A 22,732-nucleotide genomic window follows, 5' to 3' on the forward strand; every position below is an offset into this window, starting at 1 on the left:
GGGGGAGCCCTGCCTGTCCTGGCCCTCAGGTGGGCAGCGCTTCTGTGAATTGCCCTGAATCTCCCCATGGCCCTGTGAGAAAGGATCGCCCTCGACTTTGTGGGTCTCGGGCATGAACTGGCCCACCCTCTTGGCAGGAGGGAATCTCCTGTCACTGCTTTTGACGTCTGCGCCAAACCCCCTCTCACCAGGAGGACAGAAAAGCCCCATTTCAGAGGCTTCCTGTCTCTTATGTCTCCCGGCAGCTCACGCAAACCCTGGGCTGTGTGCCTGGCGGGGGCAGGGTCGGGGACTGGCCCGAGGCTGCTTCACCTCGGCTCCTTCTGTATGAGCTCGCTGGGAGCGGGGCAGGCCCTGTGGGAGCTGTTGTGCCCTGGGCTGGTGGGGAAACTGGCTTTCTCTCTGCTTCTCTGCCCAGCCTGAGAGCTGCAGTCCTTCAGTCCAGCTTGATTTCTTCTGTGACCGCTGTTCCCCTGGGGAGTCTCCTCCAGGGAGACAGGTCACAGCTGGAAACCTGAGGTGCACACAGCAGGGCAGGAGTAGGTGCTGCGGCCCATGTTGCCCAGAGAGGGCTGCTTTAATCAAAGCACCCAGGTTAAAAGACAAATGAAGTCAGTCAACAAAAGCTGGAGGAAATCAGACCTTAGAAACCCAAATGCTGAGCTTTCCTCTTTCTGTGACAGAGGTTTCCATTCAACTGTTTATCACACATTTATTGAGTACCTGGCAGCTCCAGGATAAGTTGAGATTGCCTGAGTGCTGGGGACACAGCGGTGAACGAGACCGACAGAGATGTGTGCCCTCAAGGGGCTGAGGCTTGAGCGGTGGCGGTGAGACAAGCTAAGTAAAATCTATAGCCCATCTGGTGTTAGGAGAGAAATAAAGGAGGGCTGGGTCCCGGAGTGGGGCTGCATGGTGGGTGGGTGCAGCTATACAGCCAAACGGACAGTGGCCTGAAGGAGAGGAGGGGTGGGCTATGTGGAGGTCTGGGGGGCAGCAGAGTTGGGGAAAGAGCAAGTGTAGAGGCTCAGAGGCAGGAGCGGCCTGGTGAGGGCCAGGGCACAAGGCTTGAGGCCCAACAGAGTGGGGACAGAGCAGGAGGCCAGGGCAGAGGTGCCTCCCAGGGCCTCTGGCTCTTCCCCTGGGTGAAGTGGTTTTATTCTGTCCTGTCAAGTCCACAGCAGCACAACAAATCTGTGTGGCTCCTCCTTCATTGAAGGGAAGAGAGCTAGCCTGGGAACACACTCCAGAGCTAGCTTTCTGGGTTCAGACCCTGGCTCTACTACTTACCAGACCGCCCTGTGCCTCAGTTTCCCCTCTATTTAAAGGCATGACAACAACCTAGCTACAGCTCACCTTGAGCACGTGCTGGCTCATGTCATCAGTTCTTTCTTAATAAGCCCCCCTTCCACAGGGAGAAATCTGCTAGCCCAGGGTTCCAGCCAGTAAAGGGCAGAGCCAGTCCTGGGATGCTGGACCCCACTGGTCCCCATGTCCACTCCACAGCCTCAGGCAGCCTGGCAGCACCAGGGGGCATGTTGCCTCCACTGTTCCCTCACCTCTCACCTCTCTTTACCTCTGGCATATCAGGGGGCCTCCTGTCTCGATCCCCTCCTTGTCTCTAGCGCTTTCCCTGGCGCAGGGGTGGAGAGGCTGGCCTGGTCACCCAGGGAGGGCAGACTTACTGTGTAACCGCCACCCTGCCCCTTCTCTTTGGGGGGGGGGCGCGGGTCAGACAGGATAATGGAGTTGAGTCCACACACCTGCATCTCTGATGGGATTTTTTTTTTTTGAGACTCAAAGTCAATGGTGTATTAATTAAGGGGGAACAGCTGCTACCACAGCGCGTATGATAAGTCAGTGACAAATGGCCGTGTTTACCTTTTTCCTGAGCAGAGACTCTGGAAGGTGGCTAGAGCTCCTGGGTGGACGTCTACGGCTGAGATTTGTGGGGTACAGCCTCTCCCTCCTGTTCCCCCCAAGCTACTTTATTGGTGGCTACTGAGCCCAAGAGAGCTGTTTGTCACTGAGGTAACTCAAGTCTGTGGCCAGGGAACACTTGGAAGGGATTAGGTGGAGCAATGGAAACTTCTCAACGATGGCTCCCACCCAGGGACACCCTCAGACCTGCCTCCAGCAAATCCCCCACCTGTGCTGTCCCTGTTCCTCCTGAAATAAGAGCTGCTTGAAAGTGAGCTGTGGCCCTTCAAAGCCGGGAGAGGCTGCAGAGCCCACGAGCTGTCTGCTGTGCTGAGGACGCACCTCGAGCCTTTGTGTCCAGCGCTCTGTGTACCACAAAGGAAGGGGCCGGCCGGCAGGGGCCTTTCGTTATTTCATTTATTTTGATCTTGCTCCTGCTCTCCAAACAGCTTCACAGAAATAGAGCCCCACATTAGCTCTCTTCTCAACTTAAGACAAAACACCGAAGAAAAGAGGGAAAAAAGGGCTTATTTTTTTTTTCTGGGTCCTTTGTATCAATTTGTCCACAAAGTTTCCAGCTGGGGGAGGATAGCGGGATGGTGCTCATGTAGCAGTCAGCACCAGCCATGTGGATGGAGACAGCAGGGCTGTGTCCTTCCTGGGTGACTGAGACCCCGGGGCCCCTGCAAAAGGAAGACCTGACTGAATCTTGGTACTAGCCCCAAATGCCTGCAACTTTCCCCATGCCCCTCACCCTCACAATCTTCTGCTCTACAAAGACTACCTGCCCCCGGCTTGTGGGTCCCCCAGTTACTCCCTGGGCTGCACTGTTGCTCTCCCCAGCGGTGGGGGCTCAGAAGGGACGTCTGCCACCAGTATCTACCTTCTCCCTCATCAGCTGCTGAGGAGTCCCCCACTATCCACCCTCACTCTGCTCTTCCAACCTCCCAGGGGCTTACTGAGCACTGGGGAGCCTTGGGCTTTGATGGGAGACAGAAATGGGGCCAAAGCGGTCCTGTCAGCTCACACTCCTTGCCACCCAAAGGGACCAGGTGGCCGTCTTACAAGTCATGGTGTTACATGTGTCAACCAAGACTCTGCAGGTCATGTAGCTTGCTGGAGGGCTCCATAGGTAAGAGGGTGAGGCTGAGAAGCAGAAAGGCCAGACCCAGTTCAGCCTGCTCTGCTGCTCTTCAGCTGGCCTTTCCTGTAGCCAGACTCCACACAATGCCATTTCATCTGCATTGCTTTGGGGGGAAGTGGGAAAGAAACACAGACAAGAAACATCCATTTTTAATAAATAATTTATTCAAGCTTCAGCCCTGATACTGAAGCCTGTTGCGGTATTTCTTCTTCTGGCCGGAGCCTGATTATGAGAGTTTCTTTGCCACAGGGCCAGTGCTCGGATTCCAGCCTCGCCGATTATCCAGACATCAGAGGAAATGAGAGTATTGCTCAAATGAGGGAGACTGGAGCTTTATTAAGGAAACAAAAAATACCAATAGACCAGAAAGGGATGCTTAATGCCTTTTGGAGGCAGCTGTTTTGTCTCCCCTGGCCCTCTCCTGCCTGCCACAGATGAGAACATATGGGATGAGACTCTGTTGGAGAGGCTCCTCACACTTAATAAGGCTCCCTGCCAGGCTGTTTCTGGACTCGCCACCCGCCCAGCGGGCAGAGTAGCCGGCGCATTGGTCTGGGGTAGCAGCGCTGGCATGCGCTGGGTGACCAGCAGGGGGCGGTGGTGTGGCCACCTTGCCTCACCCACACACAGAAACAAAGGCTGTGCTGGAAGTTCTGGTTCATCAGCCCCATCAGGGAGGCTGTGGTCGCTGTAAACAAAGTGAAATTCATGGAAAACAAGGTTATCTTCGCACACAAGAGCAAGATACCCAAGGTCCTGGAATCGGCATTCTCGGCCTGTTGTGATGCCACGGCTGCAGGTCTGGTCTGAGACTGTGACTTCTGAGAGAAGTGCCACTCGAGGCCCAACCCCTGGAGGTCACCTCAGAGGGGCCGTGGTGATGGTGATTGATGAAGGCCTTAATTCTCCTCCCTGCTCTCAGGCCTGTGCCCTGCCCTGGGTTCTTCCCGGAGGCCACACCAGCAGCTCATTCCTCCTGACCTGAAGGCCCCTCATGCCAAGGTTTGGCATTTCTAGACAATTCTAAAGTACTTTTTTTCTAATTTCTAGCATCTTCTCCCTTCAGGATAAAAGCAGCCCAATCCAGCCAGAGGATAGGCTTTCTCCTCTTACCCTTGAGCTCCCAGGTAATACCCTCTGAAGGCACATGGACAAGCTGCTCCCCTACCCCTCCGCCCCACCCACCATCCCCAGACTTGCCTCCCACAGGCGCTTCACCACCTCACTGCCTGGCACTCACTGCGGGGGACTAGCTCCAGCCCACCCAACCTCACACTTCTCTGCGGGGTCTCAAAGCCACTGCTCTTTTACCTTTTTTATTCATGAAAACCAACCCTTTTTTTTTTTTTTTTTGCCAGCAAAATGGGGCAAAGAGAATGAGACCAATGCAGAGGACAAGTTACCCACCTGACCTCTGGTTTCTCCCCTTCCCCCTTCAGGAAAGCCTGCATTTCCCTACTGAGCTAACTCTGAAGGGTCTTTTAGTGAGACTTTGGAGCCAGGGTTGGAAGGAGGGTAAAAGTCAAGGCAAGTGTGAATTCAGCACCAGTATGTTTGGTGGCCGTCGTGTCTTGGGGCAGACTGATGGTAACTGGCCCCCACCCGGGTTTATCGCTCTGAGTCGGAGAAGGAAGAGGGCTTAGTCCATCTCCACACCAGCATGTCTTCACCAGCCACGCGGTGCGACTCTGTCTGGATCCGGGATTCATTGGAGGCCAGGAACTCCACAGCCCGGTCCCAGACCCGCTTCATGCGCCTCCTGTAACAAGAGGGGCCAGGTTCAGTGGAGCAGCTGCTGTGGAGAGAGGAGAGCTGGTGTGTGGACACCCTCTGTACAAGTAGGCATGGGGGTGGGAGATCCAGCACAGAATTTGTCTGCAGGAGGAAAAGCCATCATATACTAACAGGAATCCTGCAGAGGAGAGAAACTTTAGGCCAGGAAGAAAGGATTTCTCAACCTTCCTTGCATCAAAAGCTTTCAACTACGGACTGAACCTGGCTGGAGGTGTCCGGAGCAGTCCAGGTGACAGGACTAGGCCGTGCTTGGCCAGCTCTTGCAGGGGCCAGGCTGGTCCCACCACCAGTGCTAGCTGCATTTGAATGCTCTGTGTGGGCTAATGAAAGAGTGGCCACTCAACAGTGGCCGTTGAGTCCACACTCCACGGCATGTCAGGGATGGGGAGGAGTTAAGCACCCAACCAGGGCTGTCAAGGGACTAGAGCTGTTTTCTGAATGACAGCCATGCTAGGTGAGGCCCCTTCCTGGCTGACTGGTCTTGGGTCTCAGGCCAGGGGCCAGAGTCCCTGCTTGCTGGGTCCCTAGACAGCTTCCTTTCCACTCCCCTTCCAGACTTGACAGGAAGATGCCAAGGTCATCAGGAAGGGCTGCATTGACGTCTGCCCTTTGATGAGCCCCTGCCTCTTGTTAGCACTGCAGATCACCTCCCTGTGACAGGACAAAGAAAGGAAGTTCTTGAGGTGGTCTGTAAGCAAGACACAGAGTGGGGTGTTTCTTCTGGAGGGCAGAGTGGGAGTCAGGACCTGTTACCCACCTACAGCTGTTTAGCAACCCCATTTGGCTGGTTGGGCCAAGGCCACATACACTGTGGAGAGAGTCCCTTATGCTAGGTTCCAGAAGGGGCACAGCCAGGGATGTGTGGGGACCGGTGCCTCAGCCCAGCCCCTCCTTCCCAGTTGCCGATTAACAAGCAAAAGAAGAAGCTGTTCTCATCAACTCCCCTGCTTTCCTCAATAACCACCTCTTCAGCTCTCCCTCACTCTCACAAGCAGGCCCTCAAACACAGGGCAGAACCGAGCGTGCCCACGCAGGGTTAATAAGAGCTAATGCATCCTATGACTTGAGAGCTCGGCGGGCCCCACCACATCACTTGGGAGATGAGTCCAGCTCAGAGCCAACAGGACACTGACCCCCCAGGGTTCACTGACAGGGGCTCAGGCCCCTGTTGTTTCTACTGATGCACAAGAGTTGAGGTGTGGTGGCTACAGTGCAACTTCCTACTCTTAAAGGAGTTTGCGTGCTGTATATAATTTAGGCACAAGCAGTAATGCTGCCGCTTGATGATGCTCAAGTGCTAGGCGCCGACTCAGTGAGCTGTGAGGTCACCTCCCCAACTCCCCTTCCCCAACCGTTGGGCCTTGTCACATTTTCCTTATGCATCTTGCCATCTGTCTTCCTCCCTAGAATCAGGGCTCCAGCAAGTAGTTTTGCTTCTTGCTCGCCCCACGACCCGTACTGTGTGGCACGCGGTAGGTGTTCATAAACATTTGTTGACTTATTGAACAATGGCCTCTTCACTGCGCCCACGGAGGGCAGTGGTCGTATCTCTGTCTCCGGGATAAGGACACTGACTCAGGAGGCTGAGTTACCCATGGTCACACGACAACTCTGAGCAGGCCAGGAATTAGGTGGGAGTTTACATTCAAGTGGCTGCCCCCATGTTCTGGGGACCAAGGACAACCCCACCTGCGGTCAGTCTGCTCTAAGCTTCCTGCCCACCACCTTCCCAGGGGTGGGATGGGGGAGGGCATCATAGTTATGAAGTATCTTCACATTTAAATGTCCTCCTTAAACATTCTGCTCTTCACGTTCCTCTTAGGTTGCATGTAAAGGAGTGACCCCACTGGAGAGCCTGGCAGTGGCAGCACAGAAATGCCACCAGCCGTGGGGCTGAGCACGTCCCCCTGTGCTGCACTTTCCTTATCTGTAAAATCAGTGCCACTGTTCTCACACCAGGGCCATGGTGAGGATCACATTGCTTTGTACCTGTGGAGAGCTGACTGGAGTGCAGGCTCACTCAGCAAGGTGAGCACTGGGTGTCATCCAGCGGGTAACAGCATCTGGCCCAAGACTGCAGTGGGGCTCACAACCTGAGCCAACACCCGGTGGGCCTGGCTGGCGGCCTCCAGGGACTCTGTCCCCCAACTCCACCTTACCCCTAGTTAGGTCATGGGTCCATTCAGCATCCCCAGGCCATGTGGAAGCTGTGGCCTGCCACTCCTCCCCACCAGCCCTGTGCCCTGGAAGCGGCAAAGCTTTGCTTTCAACTACACGTATTGCATGGGTGCATATGTGCACGAACTGGGCCTCATTTTAGGTAATGTGTGTTTTGATGCTGGGTCAATGGTTAAAATCCTCCTCCTGGCTAGCGACTGATTCGAGAATAGACAAGTAACCAATTCTGGCCAGTGGAGTCTTAAGTTGTACATCACTGGTGGCTTCTGGGAATTGTTTCCCCTTGCTCATGACAGCAACAGGAAGCCCACCTCTTTCTTGCTGGTGTGACCAGGCAGACGCTGCTCCAGCTGCCACTAGCCCCATCTTGTAATCACAAGGAACTCCACCTCCAACAACACCCGCAAAGGGCAGGACCATGAGAATCAAAGCAAGAGAACGAAAGTCGTGGCTGTCCCGTGCCGGAGCTCACCTCTCTCTGAGCTTCCACTCATGGACACCCATCAGGTCGTTCCCTGCTTGAGCCATGGGGCAAAGGAGAGGGGTTCTAGGACTTGCTGGCCAGGGCACCCCAATCAGAATCAACACTGAGGGTGCCGCCACCTCTGTGTAGGAGTGGGCTACCCTTCTACACCTCTTGCCTGCCTGTTCTGCCGTAAAGATTCGAGCTAGAGGAGTAGCAGGTGTGGCCAGTATCCACAGTTGTGGCCCTGGGGCTGAACTGCCCCCAAGATGAGTGATGTGAGGTCTCCTTCCCAGGATCCGACCAGGACTCACCGACTCTGTGGGGGGATCAGGGTGTCACGCACGTGCAGGATGCCCACGTAGGGGTAGCGCTCCATGTCCTGCTCCCAGTCTACGTAATGGTCCTGCACCACGTCTGCAGGACAGAGGGCACCGTTAGGGCGAGGGCCTTCGGGTGGGCGACAGCAGCCCTTTCACCAGGGACCACGCACCTATAATCTTTTTCACCATCTCATACATGGCCTGTTCCTCTTCTTCCAACTTCCGCCACCGATATTTCAGGAGGATCAGTAACCCCCATAAGAAAGCCAAGCCTGTGAGGGAACAAAGCGCTGTTAATCCCTCCATCGCCTTCATCTATGCAGCTGCTCAGTGGGACTCACTAGTGGCAAGTCACTGTGCTGGAGCCATGGGTGAGCTGCTCAGTGTGTTCTGGGAACCAGGGCGCCAGGCCCAAGGCCAGCCGGCAGGGAAACAAAGGACTCAAAAATGCAAAAGGAGGACCTGCTATTAAGCGATCCTCTCTCCCAGCCGGCTGTCACCACAGAGGTGCCCCAGCTGTCCAGATCTCAGCTCCTCCCCACCTCATTCCAGGGCTTTCATCTCCTCCCTCGTGAACCAGAACACCGCGTTTCATACATATATACATGCTGGGGCCTTTGTGTTCGAGATGCTGCTGCCGATAATGATGACTGTGCCTGATGGTGTGGGTGAGAGAGCCGCGGGCACGCCCAGGCGGCCTATGATTTGAGACTCCGCTATCTCTGCAGAACCAACCACGATTTCTGTGACTGGCCTTTTCACCTTCAGAGACACCCCTGGTCACTGCTCAAAGGCAGCTCCTGATGCTGGGAGACAAGGGCCGCGGTCTCCTTTTCAGCTCAGCACCCAGTTTTTTTCCTGCTTTTATCAGGTATCTGTAGCTCCGCAGGAGATGTTTACATTGTTCAGGGAACAAAATTAGGTTGAGTTCCTGCTGCTGCTGCTCGTCCTCAGTGTAGCCTGCTCTCTGGGGTCCAGGGAGGGAAGAAGTCAGCCTCTGGCCCACCCAGCCTCCCAGGCTCCCCTTCAGAGACAGTGAGTCCCCTGCCCTCAGTAGAGGACATTTCTAGTGATCCTCATGCTCCTACTGCCAATCTCCAAAAGGATGGCGGCCCCAGCAGAAGCCGGCCTGTCATCACCCTGGCTTTAGCAGACAGGCTTCAGGCTCAATGGACAAAAATGAACCCTCTGGGCCTGGATTCTAGAACTCATCATTCATGCCTAAGAGTTTCCCTGGGCTGGGCTCTAGGAGGCACTGAGACTGAGTAGTCTCAAGGCAGGGAAAGGGCTGAGGGGAGGAAAAGACTTACACCAGAAGAAGATAAGCAAGTGGGTGACAGCAGTGAGCAGGGCGCGGCTCAGGCGGCAGCCAACGCCCATGCGAGGGCGGGCAGATTCCAGGCACACCACCTTGTCCACGGTTGTCACCAATTCCGAAGGGTCTTCCCCTTTCAACCTGAAACAGGACACAGGCTGTAAACGTGTTCAAAAGTTCTGGTGTGGCATAAGCCCCATGTTCAGCAAGAGGAAGAGAAGCAAGGAGGGGCCTTGAGGCTTCTCCTTGCTTATAACAGACTTGGTATTATGGTTGCACTCTTTCCAGAAATTTCCCATGTTGGCTACTTAGAAAGACTGAAGTCTTAAAGATGGCAGCAGGCTTGAACCCCTACTGCTAAAGTGACGTCCTCTTCTGTCGGGTCTTCTGCCAGCCCCTCTCAGTGTGTAGAAGATTAAACTGTAGATTGGATTCCCACCTCTCAGCATAGAGAAATGGAAATGTTTATCGAGTTGCTGGCTTTGCACTGCATGGCAAGAACTGAAGACAGAGCTGGAGAGGGTATGCTTTCCCTCCGTGGCAAGGAGCTGTGTAAGTGCAAAGATCAGGGGCCCTTTGAGGTGCAGGGAATAAGAACCACCAGGCCCCCCATGGCCAGACCCCAGCCATACTGCCTCCGCCCCAGTGAGGAGGTGCCAGGACACGCGGGGACGCTGATAGCACCCTGTCGTCCAGCTAGGTGACAAGCTCATGTTTTGGACTGCACACTGAAAGGCTGGTACCCGAAGTGTCCTGATTTCTACAACCCACTTTGGACACTGCTCATCTGAGCTGGGCTAAGTCCCCCTCCAGGCTGCCTTCCCCGATAGACTCCACCGTGTTAGCAGCTTCAGTGAGGCGGCTGAGGATAAAATCCACATTCTCCTCCGCCTTTTCTAACACAGGAAAATCAGTCAGCCACTCAGGGAAGCTTTACTTTTTTTTTTTTAAGCCAGCGAATTTTAATCATGCCATGCATCCGGTTATCAAGCTTTAGGATGCGCTGCCCAAGGGGCTCCTGTTGGATGCACTACTGATGGAATTAGTAATTTGGGTGGATTAGAGAGCAGGAGAACAAAAGCCCAGAGCGTGTTTTAATACCAGGAGCTGTAACCTGAACAGAGACCCTGACAAGCCCTAAGAAGTGGGAGGGGTGACGACGTAGTACTTTTCCAGCAGGGGGACCCCCCGCCACCCAGCAGTGGTGTGTCCCTCCCCCAGCTGAGCAGCCAGATGGGGCCTTTCAGGAGGGTGAAAGGGCCGCTATCTCTGCTAACAGTGCTCACCAGAGATAGAAATGAGGCGGAACTGCACGGTCAGAATAAAATCCGGTATTTCCTTTTGCAATTTCCATACTGAGCGAAACCAACATACAGAATCATTTCATCTACAAATGAAAACTAGCACCCAAGGAAAGGAAGTAAGAAAAGTGCCTTCTCCAGCAAACCATGCAGGGCCAGCAAATTACAAAGGCGCAGACTGAGTGACTTGAAACAGGTTTAGCTGAAACATCAGGCTAATATCCTGACACCTGGATTTTGTGTCTCATTTTGACAGCAGTCCTTATGTAGCATTCCTGATACTTTTTCCTTCCTTTGCCTGGGCTTGATGTCTAGGCCAGAACAACTCAGCCGGGAGGCCGGCCCTCTAACTTCAGACCTGAAACTCCCCTGTTGAGCACAGGAGTCAGCTGATAGATGAGGACAGGGGTGCAGGTGCCCTCCCCACTGTGTGCTGCCCCGCCCACACTCACCAGATGCCCACGTCCTTGTTACTGCTCAGTATCCAGGTCAGTGCAGATTCAAACTTGGCAGAGCTGCCAGTCACATTCTGTGGGAGGGGACAGAGAAGATTAGTTCTGGGTATGGGCGGAGCAGCTGGAACATTATTTTGTTCCTGGATTAAGAAAGCCCTTTCTGGAGCCCTCTGCATGCCCCAAAGCCCTGTTCCGCTAAAATGCACAGCAAACTGGCAGGCAGGAAATGTGGGGCTGATGAGAGGCAAAGAAGAGGCCATAACCAGAGGAGGTGATGCGGAAGCAAACACAGGAAGACAATGCAGGCCTGAGGCAGCCAAAGAATATGATTTTTTCAAGGAATGAAGCATTAGGCCAGAGAGCTAGCAGCTCATGTTGGGTAAAATGTTTATCCAATTGTGTGTAGGTGTGGAACTCAGGGGCCAGTCCAGGTTAAGCAGCCTTGGCAAAGTCCCTGCCCCTCTCAAGGACTCAGTCTCTTCATCTGTGAAATGAAAACTGAAGGCAGTGACCTCTACCGTTTCTGCCAGTTATAAAGTTCCATACATCTGAAACCATGAGGAAAATCAAATGGATCCTGAGCAACCCACAAGGTAATCCTAAGGGGAGAGAATGGACCTGTTACAGGTGTATTCTTAAAGCTGCTGAGAAGGGGAGAAAATTGAGCCAAAGGAGGACCAAGTTACACTTAGAGAAAGGGTGGTGACAGCGGCTGTGCCGGCTGGTCAGTAGACCTGGCCTGGTGCAAAGCTCATCTTGGCCCCATAACCTTCACAGTTGCCTTAACTTAAGGTGGCCTCACAATCAACTGAGGAAAAAAAAAAAAAAAAAAGGAAAGCAAAAAAGCCAAAAAGCAAACACAAAACGAAAAGGAAAAAAAAACGCAGGGCTTGAAAGATCAATAGAAAAGCACCAGGACCTCTGGGGAATGGCTAAGCACTGCAGCCTACTTACTGCTATATATTCCTGGGCTTCCATTACAGGAATGCATTTGCTTTTTAGCTTCTCTGGATTTCCACACTCAAAATTACCTAGGAGAAAAAAACACACATTCAAACACAAAGAAGAGGTGAAAAAAAATTTTACTCTGAAATGAACTAAAAAATGCAGCAAGAATCATGCCATCAGCTCTGATAGGGAGCATGTGGCCCGCCGGCTCTGGCTTCTGTGGGCATCTTCACTCTGCAGCAAGATCAAAAGCCACTTAGCTTGGATCGATTCCAGATCATTAAAACCTGACCTGCAAAGCAGTGCGGCGATTTGCATTAAATGACTAAAAAGCTGCCCAATACCAAGGTCTGTTTGCAATTGATCCCTAAAAGGATCAGACAGATAGCTTTAGAAGGTACCGGAATGGCACTATAAATAAGCACAGCCTGGGAAAAAAGGAAAGGTAAGAGGCCGCAGGCAACAGAGGGATTTGGACTCATGACACAGGCAGGTGATCCAGAATGCCATGCCCACTGTTTTGAGGGGTTCTGGGAAGGGATGTCCAAAATGCCCCACAGGGGAAGAGGTGTTAGACAGCAAGGCCTATGTAGTGTTTCAGGCCACAGCTCCCTTTTGAGCACCCTGGGTAGCCTTCTGTCACCCAAAATGGAGCTGGCAGCCTCTCCCTTTAGTCTTCCCAGGCTTCCAGGTCTAGCCCAAGGATCACCACCTCTAAAAAGCCCCCAGCACATAGGGACCTCCAGACTTGGGGGCCTACCACAGCCCTCGGCTCTCCATCACACCTTCCCATCAAGTGCTGTTTCCCATGGATCCCTAGGCTCCCTGAGAACAGGACTGCAGAGGGCTGGGCACACACAAGAGCCGAAACCCTTACGCATGCTGACTGCTCTTAACTGGGCATAGCCTCAGATGCAGGCTCTGTGTGTATGCTGGGGAGCCAGTGGCTGAAGGTGACATTAAAAATCTTGAGAATGAACTGAAACCCATCCCTTGACACCCAACACAGCCAAATTCTCCAACTTCAAAGTTATCTTTGGTTCCTGAGACCAAATCGGCTTCTCTTCTTCCCACCCCTACCCAGACCACTCTGGCCCAAGGCCTCCTGGCGGGTCTCCTCTATCTTCTTCTACATGCTTCATTGTCAAAGCTTTAAAATCAATCTGCTTAAGTGACATGACTCTACCACATTTGCCTTCCTGGCACCAGTCCATCGCATCCCTACTCAACAGCCTCCCTGCAAGCAGATCAAGTGCCAGGGGCCTGGCATCCATGCTGTCCAGAGTGGGCATCAACTGATCTTTCCAAATATCATTCCCTTTTTCTCCATCCCCGCTAAAGCCAACTGCCACTATCCCTGACACTGTGATTTCCTGCCTCCTTGGTCTGTCCATCTTCCCATATATACATAATTACTGGGCTTCAGGGCCTGGCATGGATGCCACCTGCTCTGTGATACTCTTCCATATTTCTGGAAGTTCTGGCCGCTCAGTTCTCATCCAAGTGAATCTTTAATCCGCAAGTGGTCAGCATGGAGGCGGCCTATCTCTCTTATGGAGACCACAAGCAGCCTGCAGGCAGGACCCTGGGCTGTAGGCTCATAGCCTGCGAAGTCCAGCACAGTGCCCTCCCTGCCCACCACTGATCTCCTATAGAAGAGAAGGGGACAGGAGACCCCACACTCCCTGGAGCCTGTCTCAGTGTCTGTCTTCCCAGGACTGCCCCTCCCAGACTTGTCAGAGGATAGCAGGTACCAGCCCCCTTGATGGCATAGGCAGGACTACACGTGGAGGGTAGAATGAGGGGGAGGAGAAATGTCCACTAGGATGCACAGTTCAAGAGCAGAGTTTCTCAACTTTGTTGATTCTGAGTCAATAGGTTTGGGATGGGTCCTGAGGTGCTGTAGTTCCCATAAACGCCCAGGTGATATTGATACTGCTGGGTCTTGATCACAATAGAGCCACAGAAGTTTGGCATACCTTTTTAGGCTATGATTTCTATTCTGGGCACCTGGGCAACAGAGGAATGCCCATGACTATGATGCTGTGCGCCCTGGCTCTGACCAAGGAGCTCACACTGTCTCCTTGACCATCTGCAGTTTCACACTGTCTCCTTGACCATCTACAGAGGAGGGAAGAAGTGGCAGAGCCGAAGCCCACAAGACTGGCCCTGAGGACTGAGGTCCCAGTACAAGCTCACCCAGCCTTGACTTCCCAGAGACAACCTTCGAAAAGGGTTGGCGCCACAGGTAAGAGGCACCTTTTGAATATCTAGTAAGACTCCATCTGGTTCTTTTGCCAAGTATATTTAATACTGGCACAGCCTATGTCATCAGTAAGCAATTTTGAGAGTCTGCTAGACCCCAGGTATGTGGAAGGAACAATGTGGGTGACATCTCTGGCCTCAAGGAAGGCTTTACCAGTAAAGTGGTAGGAGAGTCCTGGGTGGTTGAGTTTCAAGGGGTATTCATGGAATTGCTAAGAATGCCCACCTCTAGAGCACAGCACTTGACTGTCACTTTGTAAAGCAAGACAGACCAAGATTAGTCATATGGGAGACCGAGGCCCTGAGATGATCAGGGATTTGTCTGAAGACCCACACCAGTTCGGCAATCAGAACCAGGGCCTGGGAGGCTAGGCAGGCCTGAGTCTGATCAGCCCACGACACAGACTGCCTACCATCTGCACAGATCTCTCTACCTGGCCTGGCCAACCTCAGGTGCAAGGGAGCCTATGTGGGAATATTGGCAATGTGGGTGTGGGAGAAAAACCAAAGGTCTGGCCCCTTTCAGTGCAACATGGGCCCACAAAGCATTAGGTGGTGGGCATCCCAGAGGAGACAGACAATCAGCTAAAAGGCCTGTGTACATGTCAGGACCTCTGGGACCCTTAAAGGGGCTCAGGGAACCAAATATGTTTCCATCAAACACAAGGTTTGAGGGGGAGGAGAGAGTGCAGACTCGGCTTCTGAGTGTATTTCTGGGAGACAACACAGAGTATCTCAGCTATCTGCCCGTCAGTCTCGACCTGGCTGACGCAGGCAATGGCCCACAACCTACTCATGAGCAACCTTGGACCTCATGAGACCTACTCACCTGCTTGAATGGCCAGGAAGTTGTACAGTTCATGCAGTAGCTCCAGCAAGGCCGCCTTCTGCTTGGCCTGACAGAACTGAAAGGGCACAGGACAAGCAGTCAACATGGAGGGGTAGTTAAGAGGGGGTCTCTCTGTCTAGCTTTATCTCCTCAGCCAGGCTGTCAAGTACTAGGCAGCAAGGTATACTTAATACTTACAAAAAATACATTCTGCAAAGTGGTAGGCTTGGGGACAGGGTCAATAAACATCAGGTTAACAGACTGGAAAGGAACATTGTAAAAGCAGAGGCAGACTGGAAGCAGACACAATCCTAAGGGTCTGCCATCCTGGAGGTTCCCCAGCCTCTGCTCCACAGTTCCCACTGGAATAAGTGGGGCTGTGGAGCAGTGGCCATGTGGGGTGGGGGAAATGCTTGGCTAGGTTTCCTGGGAGAGAAAATTAAATACTGACTAGTTTTCCCCTCACACCATTCTCATCCATTTCTTCAGAGAGTCAGGTGTTTGCAATTCACCTGTGTGTGTGGCTTTGTGGATGATCTGCTACAAATGGTTGCTTAGTTTTATTGGATTCCCATAAAAAGGGAACATTTCTAGAAATCTTGAAATTGCCGTAGAGAAAAAAAGTCATGTCTGAGAAAGAAGGAATATATGCACATGTCATCCTCCAGCACGTGTAATGGAGCTCACAGCATTTTACTGGACTTAGTGGATTTAGAACATTTAAGAAAAAAAAAGTCACTCTTCCGTGAGAGTGGATGACAGCCCAGCTGAGCGGTGTGGACCCAACCTTGTGCTGGGTTCTCACTGTACCTCAATTCCTCAGATGAGGAGCCTGACGTTTGTAGGAACTTGTATTATTACGGGCCTCAACTATTCTGTGTCTTTGCCTTAACTATTCTTTGCTTTGACTATTCTGGGCCTCTCAGTGTGCAGAAACAAGGAAAGTTAATAAGGAAACTTCCAGGGCAAAAGTCCTGGTATGAGGATCCACACATGCTGAAAACAGCATGTGCAGAAACAGCAATAGGTGTTATGGCTAGAGCAGCATAAACACTGAGACTTTTCTTGGCTTTCTCCTTATTTCTCAACCTTGGCTGGTGCAGCTGGTTACACAACCCCCTCACACTTGTGCATTCCCCGTTTGCCTGCTTGCTTCTTTGATCTCTTTACTTTCTGTCTGATTCTAAATAAAAACGAGACTGCCTTTGGCGCTGGGCTGTACTTTCTTGGTGTGGTCCCTCGAGGCTTCTCCTTGTTCTGGACATGGACTCTGAGTAATCCATTTTCATCCCGCCGCCACATGTTGTAATGAGACAGAGGTTTAGAAAACTGAGTAGGGTCACTGAAATCCCATCATGGCAGAGCCTGACCATTCGACTCCAAGTCTACCTCCACATTTTGGGCCTCTTCTGGGGAGTCACTGGGCAGAGCCTTGGACGGGAAGCCAAAGGCCTGGGTTCTGCGCCTGATTCTGCAACTACAGAAGGAAGCAAAGTCGCTTTCCTCCCCAGGGCTCATTTGTTGCCCTCATCTGTATGGTGAGAGACTTGGTTTCAAACAGTCTCAGAGGCCAAGGTGTGTCCCTTCATGTTGCTTAGACACCAAAAGCGTTTACAAGGCATGAGATATTATAACCACAATTTACATACATAGCTATAGATGTCCATGAACAGTTGTGGACTCACTTATCTCCTAGCAGAGTTAGGTCTCCAAACTTCTTTTTAAGGAATATCTAGTGATATGGGAAATACTGATAAGGAGACTGTGTATTCTATAAACACATACACACGGAGAGATAAAATGGGAAGGAAATGCCCCAAAACATTGATGGTGATTATCTCTAAAGTAGCAGAATCATGGGTGATTCTGTCACATTTTTCAAATTTTCTACATTAAACATCAACTGTCACAACCAGAAAAAAAGCAGTAACAACTAACACAGTTCCAAACTTACTGGTATTTTGGCAGAGCAGGGACCAGACAATGAGCCGGTCTAAGACATTATACCCACTTGAAGCCAGTCCCATATTTTCAGCCACACAAAGGCAGAAAGAACAGGGGCCTCCCCAGTGGCACAGCGAGTTGAGTGCCGTGCTGTGAAGCTGTCCGCAGCCTCTGCAGCATGGGTTTGATTCCCGGCAGGCCAGGGAGAAACCCACATGGCACGGCAGGCCTCTCCTGTCTCACCCGCTGCTCCCCTCAGCAGTGTCTTTGGTCCGTCTGCCTGTTCTATTCCCCACTCTGACTCTGTTGAATTCTCTCACCCTCCCGCACCTCTGACTGTACCCCAGTTCTTGTATAAATAAATAAATCTTTACCAAAAAAAAAAAAAAAGGCAGAAAGAACAACGAAAAGTGTCACAGTCTACTAAGAGCGAAAGGACATATACCTGAAATGCAAATACCTGTCTGGGCTCTGAGTGAGCCTGGACCCACGCAAAAAAAATGAGACCTTTCAGCAAGAACCTCATCAAAGCCACTAAGTATCTCCCAGCCTGACGATTCCTGCATCTGCCCTCCACGAAGGCCAATGGAGCCCCATGAAATCTCAAGAGAGCATGGCCTGGAGCCTGCCTTCTGATGGTTTGCTCACTGCCATCTTGAGCAGGAACCTGGACTGTGCTGTCCAACTCACTTCGCAGGGCACCAGCCGGTCCAGCTAAGAGGAGGGCCAGGGAGCAAACCTGTCATTCAGTCATGGGTCTGCTACATCTAGAGATATAATGGGCCAAGAAATGGAAACCAAGGAGCCCTTTTCTAATTTAAAAACAAAACTAACATCACCAGCAAAGTCGTACAGAAAAGCGGTATTTTTTTCTTGTTTTCGTTCTCAGTCTGAAATTCTAGTCTCCCTTCCACCCGTTGCCTATGCTCCTGGGCCACTTCCTCCAATCATCAACTGTGGTTTTTATGATGGAAGGCAGATTCAACTTATTATGACTGTTTTTATAAAACAATTGGGAAGCAAAGATATCTGGGAGATGAATGCAATAAATGAATGCAATAAAACACCCCAAATATGACACAGCACAAGCCAAAGAGATAAAACCAGTCATCTGCACCAGATGTCCCTTCATCAATGTGAGGCGCTGAGATGACCACGAGTCGTTGCCTTCCCAGTCCTCAGGCTGCCAGAGCCGTTAACTGAGGACTCGGGGAGGCCCCACATCTGCCCACTTAATAATTAGACTACTAAGTCATGCCCTCTGGCAGCCTAAGACTCCTGGTAGAATTTATGACCTGAAAATTTACTGCCTTGTATCCTCCCGACTACCACCAGCACCGGCATCCCAGTTCCGTGCTAATGTCTCTTTCATGACTCATAAAAGGAAGGGGCTGCTCACCTTCCCCAAATATTATTTGTAGGAAACAGGAAAGCTTCATCAAATCTAGAGAGTAAGAGGAATAACTCTGCTTTAGATGTGTTTAAAACAAACCCCTACGAGGTTTCAAACCAGAAGGGTATTTTCAGAGTCACTGCCATATACCTGGAGAATGTGGACTCAAGAGCCTGGCCTCCTGCTGCTGAGCCTAAGAGGCCCTCCAACCACAGCCTGCTGCATCTCCCCAGATGGACTTAGGCACAAGAGCAAAGTCCCCAACGCTGCGATTGAAGGGCGAGCTTGCGCAACAAGCCCTGGGTTGGATCTTGGGAGCTTAATTCTCAGTTTCAAGTACTTCTTCACTGCCACAATTGAGTCTGACACAAACATCACAGAACACGATGTGATTCTGGTACATTACAGGAAGCACTCACTGAAAATGATCCTATTATGATTTTTTTTCCTGGGGAAGTTTCCCTCCTGATGGAGGCTAACATCTCGGGAGAAATAATAAAAGCTGGAGAAACTCAGACTCACCTCGTCTGTTTTCCTCTCACAGTCCACTGGCAATAATTTCACTGAGACCAAGAAAAGAAACACAGAGGATATTAAAAAGGGTAGGCTGAGGAGCAGAGGACAAAAAAAAGGTGCACTCTCAAAAAATCAGGGAAAGTAAAACATTACCAATCTAAGTGTGAGAATTAGAAAGATGTTATCTAAATGAGGTTCTTTTAAAATGTGGAGCATAAAATGTAAGGGTTTCCCAGTGCTGGGTTAGGAACTAGGTCCTAATCCCTACTGAGAAGGATCAGCTCTGGGCTTTTGGGTAACTCCTTTAATTTCTTTGAATCTCTGCTTCCTCGTCTGCAAAATGGGACCACTAAGGCCTTCCCTGCTTAACTCAGGGAGTTAGGCTTAAACGAGACGACATATATGGTTTTGTAAATCGTAAACAACATGTTAAACAGGGATAATCCATGGTGGAGGGGAAGGTCAGGTGAATCCTGTTGTCTTAAAGCATCTCAGCAGTGAGTATGACGGTGACACTGCTCTCATCGCTGGTGTAGTTAGTGCCATGCAGTAAGTACCATGGTTCCCGGATCGGCTGACCTTCTCCAGCAGGTGGATAAGCTGCTCTCACAGTCAAGAAATTATTTGGGTGTGTGCATAAGTCTGGAATCCCCATGCCCACAGACTTTCCATACACCCAAACATCCATCTGCTGCAATAGCTAAGACAAGTTAGCTTTTCCCTGCATTTCAGCTGTTCTGTTAGGAGTGGAAAGATGTGGCCTTGGCTTGAGGCTGGGGACAGTATCAATCATTCATGCTTTGCAAAGAATACTAAATATGGGTGTACTCCCATGTCGCTTTATACTTAAATGTATAAAGAAATGCTCTCTACTTTGTTTCCTGTTAGACTATAGCCCAGAATTACCTGAAAGGCAAATTTTCCTTTCAGAACACACATAAATTCTCAATTATTCAGGAAATATACTGTAGCCCACACACCTCTTGTTGGTATATGTAATTACATAGCTGAGGACAGAAGCATGGCTGGGAACGTCCTGTAATCACAGGGCCCCCCGCCCCCACCTCAACATACTCTACAAGGGTGCTGCAAGCAATGACAAACGCCTCTGCTTATGAGTTTGAACTCTTTAAAAGGCCCGTCCATACCTGTCTCTTAGGCAAGACTACTATAAACTCTGACAAATGAGGACCCTGTAGTGTAAAGAAGTGGAGCATGTGGCCTTTCTGGTACTGCAAAGTGGGACCCCAATCAGTTCCCATCTGGGGGCAGTGAAACCAGGGTGCCTTCAAACGGGCACTAAACATGTGAAATGAACAAGAGATCGTAAGTGGGGAAAGCACTGAAAAGGAAGTGGGGGGGGGGAGAAGAGGGTGAAACTGTCAGAGGGAGGTGTGGCTTTCTCTCCAGAGGGACAGCCAGGAGTTGGGGTGAAAGGGACTACAAATAAAGATTGCTTCCAGCATGTGGCTGAAAGGGAGAGTAGAGAGGAGGGGCTAAGGCAGAAAACGAGAACAGAATAAAGTTAAGAGAGAAATTATTACAGATGCAGGGAATCCCGGCCCTCTCCTCCCACAGCTGGAGGAAGGAAAGCCAAGGTCTGGAGGTAAGAAGACGGCCAGAGGCGGCTGACAAGGCCCGGAGCGAGCAGCCTGGCGCTGAGAGGAACGGGTGGTCGTCCAGGTGGACACGCGCGCCCAGGGCCCTCCCCAGCGCCGGCCCGGGACGTACTGTTGTCCTCCGCCTCCTGCGGCGCCGAGGGCTTGCCCATCTTCACCCAGAGGATGCCCAGGAAGACGAGCAGCAGCCCCAGGCTGGCCCAGAGCAGGAGCCGGGACAGGCAGCGCTCCAGCCGCCGTCCCACTTCGGGCCGGGCCCTCGCCGCGCCCGCTGAGCCCGTTCGCGTGGCCCGCAGGCCCGGACGCGGGTCCGGGCCGAGGAGGGCGGAGGGCGGCCGCGGCGGGGCCGAGGTCGGGGCCCACCAGCGACGGGCCGCAGGGCCCGGCGGGGCCCTGTCGAGTGGCCGGACGTCCTCGTCCTCCTCGGAGCTGCCCCGGACCGAGGCGCGACGCCTGAGGAGCGCAGGGCGGGCGGGATAGGCGAGGCCGCGGCTCCCGGGCCAGGAAGCCGGGGGCCCCCGAGGTCGCCATAGGCCCCAGAGGTCGCGTGGGTCGAGCCTGAGGCCGGCGGGGAGAACCAGGGCTCCGCCCGATGAGAGGTCGCGGCGGGCCGGACGCGCAGCGGCGCCTCCTCGCGCAGCCGGGCCTCCTCCCGCAGCCGTTCCTGGCCCCGCGGCCGGGCCTCCTCCCGCAGCCGCTCCTCGCCGCGCAGCCGGGCCTCGCCCCGCAGGCTGCGCAGCTTGTTGCGGTACAAGTCCCGGGTGGTGTCGGTGATCGGTCCCGGCTGGAAGCCCAGGGCCTGCAGCTCCCGCCGCAGCTCCAAGTCCGACAGGCCGGCCATGGCCAGGACGCCGCCCCCCGCCCGCCCCCGGCGCGCACCGCACCCGGAACTGCTCTCGCCGGCGGCCGCAGCGGAGCGGGCGGGGCCCCGCGCCATGATGGGAAGGTCGCCGTGGCCGCCATGTTTAGGAGGTCGGGACCTGCCGGATGAGCCGGCCATGATGAGGAGGTCAGACTCGGCCTCTAGGGCCGCCATATTGGGAAGGTCCGCTGTGGCGTTGTCGCCCCTCTTCCACCCTCTAGGTCGGCGGTGTTCACCTTAAGGCCAATCTTACACCCCCGCCCGCTGCGCCGTGCCCCGCACGGGTAGGCACTCAGTGATGATGTCGTGGCGATTTAATGGATGGATTGCTTAATGGTGAAAGCAAGACACTGTGGAGCGAGGGGACCCTTTGCCCCTCGCTGTTTGGCCTTTGTTGATCGCTTCGCGCTCAGGGAAGGAGGCTTCTTGGGCGAGGACTGGACCCCAGGCACGCCCTGAGGCCTGGTTCCACTCCAGGTCGTGGCCAGCCCCCCCTGTATATTTTCTTGGCAATTAAGTCACTGACCAAGTGCTTGAGGGCCCTGCCTGTGAGGCAGAAAAGTCAAATGCCCTTGGGCTCTAGTGGGCGGCTCAGGCTTCTGGGGGAGGCCATATGGCCGCGTGGTGGGCTTTTCATAAGGAGAATGGGTGGGGGAAGGCCCTAGAGACAGTCTTGTGTCGCTTGTAGTTTAATTTGTGAAAATCCCAACTCCGCCACTCTTAGCTGTGTGATCATATCCAATTAACATTTCCAGCCTGTTGGCCAGGGTTGCTGTGAGGATTAGAAGAAGTAATTTGTATAAGGTGCTTAGGACAGTGCCTGGCACAGGCTCTGCGTGTTTATGCTTAACCCCTATCTCTGCAGCATCAGTGCTGCGGAGAACCTCCCACAGGGCCTGCTGCTTGATTATAAGAAGACTCTTAGCAGGGAAACCCCTAAGGGAAGCTTGGGGATAGTGGCAAACACAGAGCTATGGTTCATAGTCTTCCTTCTGCTTCTCTCTCCCTCTTTGTATTCTTTCCACATCCTTCATCAGCTGACTTTCCCAAACATTTATTGCCAGCACGGTAGGTTCCATTCCATTTCTACCCTCCAATTTGGTCTCTTCTACTCCCCTCCTCCTCTGCATTCCCATAGCCCACCCCCACCTGTCTCTCCCCCCACCCCACCCTCCGTGGATTCCTGCTAAGACCCTTGTGCCAGTGGTTTGCATTCCTGCCACTTGCTCTCACAGGGACCTTCAACACTGGCCACAATTGCTGGGAAAATTACAGCCTCGGCTTGGTCAGGCTTCTGCTGTTAGCCTCCCCATCTCCCCTGACTTAGCTGCTCCCATGTGGTGCGATTTCTCTCACCAAGTGTTGTTTTCCTTTTCTCTGCCTGTGTTTGCACGGAATGCCATGAATTTGATGTAGTGATTGCCTAACACATATACCACATAATAGTATTTTATTTCTTTCTG

The 22,732-nt window shown here is 52.6% G+C and overlaps 1 protein-coding gene across 1 annotated transcript; it reads right to left on the reverse strand.

Annotated features, from left to right (window-relative positions):
- Positions 1 to 2,683: 2,683 nt before the first annotated feature.
- On the reverse strand, positions 2,684 to 21,251 carry LEMD2 (LEM domain nuclear envelope protein 2). The gene is given in 10 exon segments (XM_037519536.2): positions 2,684 to 4,823; positions 7,814 to 7,916; positions 7,993 to 8,094; positions 9,133 to 9,278; positions 10,891 to 10,967; positions 11,848 to 11,924; positions 14,936 to 15,011; positions 18,795 to 18,835; positions 20,520 to 20,930; positions 20,933 to 21,251. Coding segments are annotated over 10 exon segments (1,500 nt in total). The 5' UTR covers positions 21,249 to 21,251; the 3' UTR covers positions 2,684 to 4,672.
- Between the last annotated feature and the right edge of the window lie 1,481 nt (positions 21,252 to 22,732).

Source organism: Talpa occidentalis, unplaced genomic scaffold (genome assembly GCF_014898055.3).
Source record: "Talpa occidentalis isolate TD23 unplaced genomic scaffold, MPIMG_talOcc4v2.1 talOcc4.2, whole genome shotgun sequence".
Classification (NCBI taxonomy): Eukaryota; Metazoa; Chordata; class Mammalia; order Eulipotyphla; family Talpidae; genus Talpa; species Talpa occidentalis.